This window comes from Chiloscyllium plagiosum, chromosome 25 (genome assembly GCF_004010195.1).
Source record: "Chiloscyllium plagiosum isolate BGI_BamShark_2017 chromosome 25, ASM401019v2, whole genome shotgun sequence".
Lineage (NCBI taxonomy): Eukaryota > Metazoa > Chordata > Chondrichthyes > Orectolobiformes > Hemiscylliidae > Chiloscyllium > Chiloscyllium plagiosum.
Window position 1 is genome coordinate 42,673,578 of NC_057734.1, and position 6,000 is coordinate 42,679,577.

The 6,000-nt window shown below is 43.6% G+C and overlaps 1 protein-coding gene across 3 annotated transcripts in view; it reads right to left on the reverse strand.

The window, feature by feature from the left end:
* Window positions 1-5,468, reverse strand: part of LOC122562793 (transcobalamin-2-like) — a 59,853-nt gene extending 54,385 nt beyond the window's left edge. Inside the window, exons 1-2 of one of the 3 annotated variants that reach the window (XM_043715987.1) lie at window positions 5,358-5,468; window positions 3,596-3,751 (exon numbers count right to left, since the gene is read on the reverse strand). In XM_043715987.1, coding sequence (XP_043571922.1) covers window positions 3,596-3,751; window positions 5,358-5,453 — 252 coding nt within the window. In that variant the 5' untranslated portion in view covers window positions 5,454-5,468. The other 2 variants (XM_043715986.1, XM_043715988.1) reach the window with 2 other exon arrangements.
* Window positions 5,469-6,000: the final 532 nt, after the last annotated feature.

Genomic DNA, 6,000 nt, shown 5'->3' on the forward strand with positions numbered 1-6,000 from the left:
AAATTCAGTCACTTTCCCATCTTTCCTCACCAATCACGCCCACTGCTCTATTGAAATCTGCTGAAAAAAGAAGCCAACTTCAAAGATACAACCATGAACCTTCACTATTTGCTTCTTTGTGGTACAGTAATTGAAATAAATATATAATCAATTTTTGAAGGTCTTAGTGTGTAAACAAGCAGCACAACACTGAGCTCTAATTAATTTTAAAAATCAAAAAATGCCGATACCAATTATTATTTCTGCCTCTCACTGGGTATTGGGGCAGGGCCGATTATGTAAAACAAGGGACTTTGAATCACATCTCACACCAGCATTACCTTTTGATGTGCTCTGATTAATTTTACACTCCCACCCACACTGGATACTTTCCCTCCCATATCAAATGCCCAACTAACACAATACACACTGTACATAGTGAGATCAAAACAAACAAAATTCCTGGTCTGTACCTGCAAGATACTTTCAAAATTATATTAAAGGCCACAGCCATCCCATTATCTCCCCCCAACTATCTTTGAATAGTTAATATTAACACAAGGATAGCACAAAGTTTTTTTTATATAATTCAACTTGCTCAGGAGGTAATACAGAAATTCAGGCCTCCTGGTTCTAAAGCAGGGACACTACTACTACACCATCAGAACCTTTAACAGCAGCAACAGAATATATTCTAATCAACCTGTTCAGAGATATGAAAAGACACCTATGGAGAAGGTGGGACTTGAACACAGGCTTCCAGGCCAGAAATATAGACATTACCATTGCACCAAAAGAGCCCTTATCGAGGTGGAGCAGTGATTCAGTAGTTAGTACTGCTGCCCACAGTGCCAGGGACTAGGGTTCGATTCTAGCTTTGGGCGACTGTCTGTACATTCTCTGTGTCTGCATGGGTTTCCACTGGGTGTCCTGGTTTCTCCCAGAGTCCAAAGATATGCAGGTTAGGTGGATTGGCCGTGGGAAATTGCTCATAATGTGCAGGCTTGGTAAATACAGGGTTATGGGGATAGGATGGGGGTCTGGGTCTGGGTGGGATGCTCTTCAGAGAGTTGGTGCAGACTTGATGGACCAAATAGAATCTCTACAGTGTGGAAAGAGGCTATGAATGGAAACAATAGTAGTCCATAGGATGCACCTGCTCCATTGTTCCACATGATTGGGGCTGATCTCAGGCTTTGGTTCCACATTTCCACAATACTGGGGTAGATAACATCATTAGATTCACAACCCTCTGATTGAAGAGATTTTTCTTCAGTGCTAAAAGATTAACCAAAACTGTGCCCCTTGATTGAAATTCCCCAGCTATCCCTTCGATCTTCAATGTTTTAACACTTCTCACCATTCTAAACTGCAAAGTATATAGTTTATCTCAGCCTCATCATCAGACAAGTGAAATTATGAGGATACGAATTTGTATGCAGACAAGGACATATTATACAAAAATGTACACCTAATGTGCTGACCATGACAGTATCAGTACGGGTTACCACTGCCATCCATCACATACTGTTGCTGCTGCAAATTCCTCATTGCTTCTAACTATCTCTCCAACTGATCCATTCGATCTGATAAGATCTGATAGGATTTATGAGTATCTGGAAAGGCACTGCTTGATTAGCGACAGCCAGCATGGATTTGTGAGGGATAGGTCTTCCCTTACAAGTCTTATTGAATTCTTTGAGGAAGTGACCAAGCATGTGGATGAGGGTAGAGCAGTGGATGCAGTGTACATGAATTTTAGTAAGGCATTTGATAAGGTTCCCCATGGTAGGCTTATGCGGAAAGTCAGGGAAGTTTGGCCAGTTGGATAGAGAACTGGCTAACCAGTCGGATAGAGAACTGGCTAACCAGTCGAAGTCAGAGAGTGGTGGGATATGGTAAATATTCAGCCTGGAGCCCAGTTACAAGTGGAGTTCCACAGGGATCAGTTCTGGGTCCTCTGCTGTTTGTAATTTTTATTAATGACTTGAAAGAGGGAGTCGAAGGGTGGGTCAGTAAATTTGCAGGCGATACGAAGATTGATATAGGGTTAATGGTAGGGTTCTTAGTAAGGTGGAGGAGCAGAGGGATCTTGGGGTCTATGTTCATAGATCTTTGAAAGTTGCCACTGAGGTGGATAGAGCTTGTAAGAAAGCCTATGGTGTATTAGCGTTCATTAGCAGAGGGATTGAATTCAAGAGTTGTAAGGTGATGTTGCAGCTCTATAGGACCTTGGTAAGGCCACATTTGGAGTAGTGTGTGCAGTTCTGGTCGCCTCATTTTAGGAAAGATGTGGAACTTTGGAGAGGATACAGAGGAGATTTACTAGGATGTTGCCTGGAATGGAGAATAGGTCGTATGAGGATAGGTTGAGAGTGTTAGGCCTTTTCTCATTGGAACGGAGAAGGATGAGGTTTATAAGATGATAGAGGTTTATAAGATGATCAGGGGAATAGATAGAGTAGACAGTCAGAGACTTTTTCCCCGGGTACAGAGTGTTACAAGGGGACATAAATTTAAGGTGAAGGGTGGAAGGTATAGAGGGAATGTCAGGGATAGGTTCTTTACCCAGAGAGTGGTGGGGGCATGGAATGTGCTGCCTGTGGGAGTGGCAGAGTCAGAATCATTGGTGACCTTTAAGCAGCAATTGGATAGGTACATGGATAGGTGCTTAAGCTAGGACAAATGTTCGGCACAACATTGTGGGCCGAAGGGCCTGTTCTGTGCTGTATTGTTCTATGTTCTATATATATATGTTCTATTTTAGGTCAAAATTTAAGCCCATAAACCACTGCAGGCAACTTTTTAAAATTATCCGTTCCAGGATATCAGGTCAGCATGTATTGCTTACCCCATAGGGCAATTAAGAGCCAACCACATTGCTGTGGGTCTGCAAGGATGGCAGCTTCCTTCCTTACCGGACGTTAGTGAATCAGATAGGCTTTTTCAATCGATTAGAAATGAAACCACTTGGTCATCGCCTCCCCGTTTTTGGCTAAGTGCTCGCGGAGGCGGTTTTAGATCAATAGATGTATTTTCCATTGTCGTGCAAGTTTCTGTTGTCGCGCAGGTGAGACTTGAACCCAGGACTTCGGGGCCAGAGGTTCGGACACGACCACTGCGCTGCATGAACCCGACTGGTTCTCTTATAAGAAAGGAACGTACGCGTGTGACAACTGAATTGTGATGGGCCTCATATGTAGAGATAAAGTCATGACAAAGTTCTATTTGAACTTTTAACTCCTGTGGTTGTTGATGTTAAACCTCCACACTCAGGCCTGTCCCTGAACGAAACGCAAATAGAGAAGCGAGACTGGATAGCAGGGAATTTCCGTTAAAAAAGCGCCCAGGGACAAAGACAAGTGGAATTGGAAAGATAGGTTCAACAACAACAAATGTAAACTGTTTTTTGTTTTGCTGCAATAATAGATTCCTGTGCGAAAATCTTGGCTTTATAACGTTCCCCGGTATCACAAAGTTTAGTCTACAAGCAACACAGCAATCCCAAATCAGATAGGAAAGTACAACACACCCCTGATCCCAAATCGCGAGGTAATGAGCAACTAACACAGCACCGTTCATCAAACACCGTAAAAAATGAAAAGATACACACTACCCGCCAGCTCTTGTCCTTGTGAAATGGTGAGTTTCTATCCCTTCGGCTCGAATCAGTATCATGTGAGTTCTCAGCTGACTCCAATCGACATCGCCTCCGGGCTGAGTGAGCTTGGCTTTCTGGAACAACTAATGTACTTCCGCTTTTCACACCGACCTGTTGAGTCCATGTGGATAGTTTAAAGTACACGGATTTCGTATCTAATATATCTCCATTTGCAACCAGCAATATTGATTTACAACATGCATCTTTGAGGACTGTTGTGTAACACAGTATGCAGCATGTATAATGTGTATTTACATTTATTCATGGGCGTTTGGTATGCTTTATTGATTAGAGCATTAAGTGTAGGAGTTGGGAGCTGAAAATGTGTTGATGGAAAAGCGCATCAGGTCAGGCAGCATCCGAGGAGGAGAATCGACGTTTCAGGCATGAGCCCTTCTTCAGGCTCATGCCCGAAACGTCGATTCTCCTGCTCCTTGGATGCTGCCTGACCTGCTGCGCTTTTCCAGCAACACATTTTCAGCTCTGATCTCCAGCATCTGCAGTCCTCACTTTCTCCTCCTAGGAGTTGGAAGGTCATGTTACGGCTGTACAGGACATTGGTTAGGTCACTGTTGGAATATTATGTGCAATTCTGGTCTCCTTCCTATCAGGAAGATGTTGTGAAACTTGAAAGGGTTCAGAAAAGATTTACGAGGTGCTGGCCAGGGTTGGAGGATTTGAGCAAGAGGGAGAGGATGAATAGTCTGGGCCTGTTTTCCTTGGAGAGATGGAGGCTGAGGGGTGACCTTATTAGAGGTTTATAAAATCATGAGAGGCACGGATAGGATAATTAGACAAAGTCTTTTCCGTGGGACGGATCAGAGGTTTATAAAATCATGAGAGGCACGGATAGGATAATTAGACAAAGTCTTTTCCCTGGGACGGGTCAAGTCGAGAACTAGAGGGCATAGGTTCAGAGTGAGAGGGGAAAGATATAAAAGAGACATAAGGGACAATATTTTCACGCAGAGGGTGGTATGTGTGTAGAATGTGCTGCCAGAGGAAGTGGTGGAGGCAGACACAATTGCAACATTTAAAAGGCATTTGGATGGGTATATGAATAGGAAGGGTTTGGAGGGATATGGGCCTGGTGCTGGCAGGTGGGACTAGATTGGGTTGGGATATCTGGTCGGCATGGACGGGTTGGACCGAAAGGTCTGTTTCCATGCTGTACATCTCTATGACTATGACTTGGGTACAGCTATTAATTAAAACCAGTGGTTGTTGCCTGCCCTAATGTCCATGCGAGTAGTTACTAATAAACCATAGTGAGGTGGACCTGGAGTCACATCGAGCCCAGACCAGATAAAGGCAGCAGATTTCCTTCCCTAAAGGATAGTGATCAGATCTACTTTAAAAATTCCAACTGAGGCTAGCTTGCAGTTCTAGATTTAAAAAACATGTAATTTTAAAATCCAGAAGCTGTGATGGTTTGAACCATGGCACACAGTACAAATGTGCAATTCCAGACTGTGAGTCCATTATAAACTGGACTACATCTATTGCCCCCTTTTTTGTGCTCTATAACAATGATCATGGCATTAAATAATAACCATCTACCTCTGGCCAGAAACTGAACTGGATTAGCCACATTGTGGCTACAAGATCAGGTCCAGAGGTAAGGAGCTTTACAGTAAGTAACTCACCTCTTAACTCCCCAAAACCTACTCACTCCACAAGGCACAAGTCAGGAATGTGGTGGCATACTCCCACTCACCTTGATGGGTATAGCTATAATAACGCTGAAGAAGCTCAATACCATCCAGGATAAAACAGCTTGCTTAATGAACACCCAAGGCATCACCTTAACCATTTCTTTCTTCCAACTGCAGCAGCAGTGTGCGCCATCTACAAGATGCATTGCAGCAACCCACGAAGTTGCTCCCTGCTGCACTTTGTAAAGTAGTGGTTGTCACATCTAGAAGGAGCAGAGATGCATGGAAATGCCATCAACAACCTAAATGTGGGAGTTCAGTGGCAATTGGCTTGCCACTCCCATTACAATGAAAACTGACTAAACTGCGATCCAATTAGCTGGTTGCTGAGCTTCTTGACCTACAGCAAACTTAGAAAGTGGAATCCCATGTCACGAGATCAGGGGTCATCAGATTCTGGGTACTAAGAACCTTCAACCAAAGTCTAGTACTCATGGGATCCATGTCAAGGTGGTAATTTTGTTTTATTTTGTTTCTTGCAGAGTAGAGTTTGGGGGGTCAGATGCAAGGACAGAAAGTGGCTTTCATGATATACCCTCTTATCCCCATCTGTGTTTCATATTGGGGCAAATGGAACTCCCCCAAAACCCAGCAGGCAGATTGCCCTATTTTCCCACTTGAGAAATCAGGCACTTTTCCTCCTTT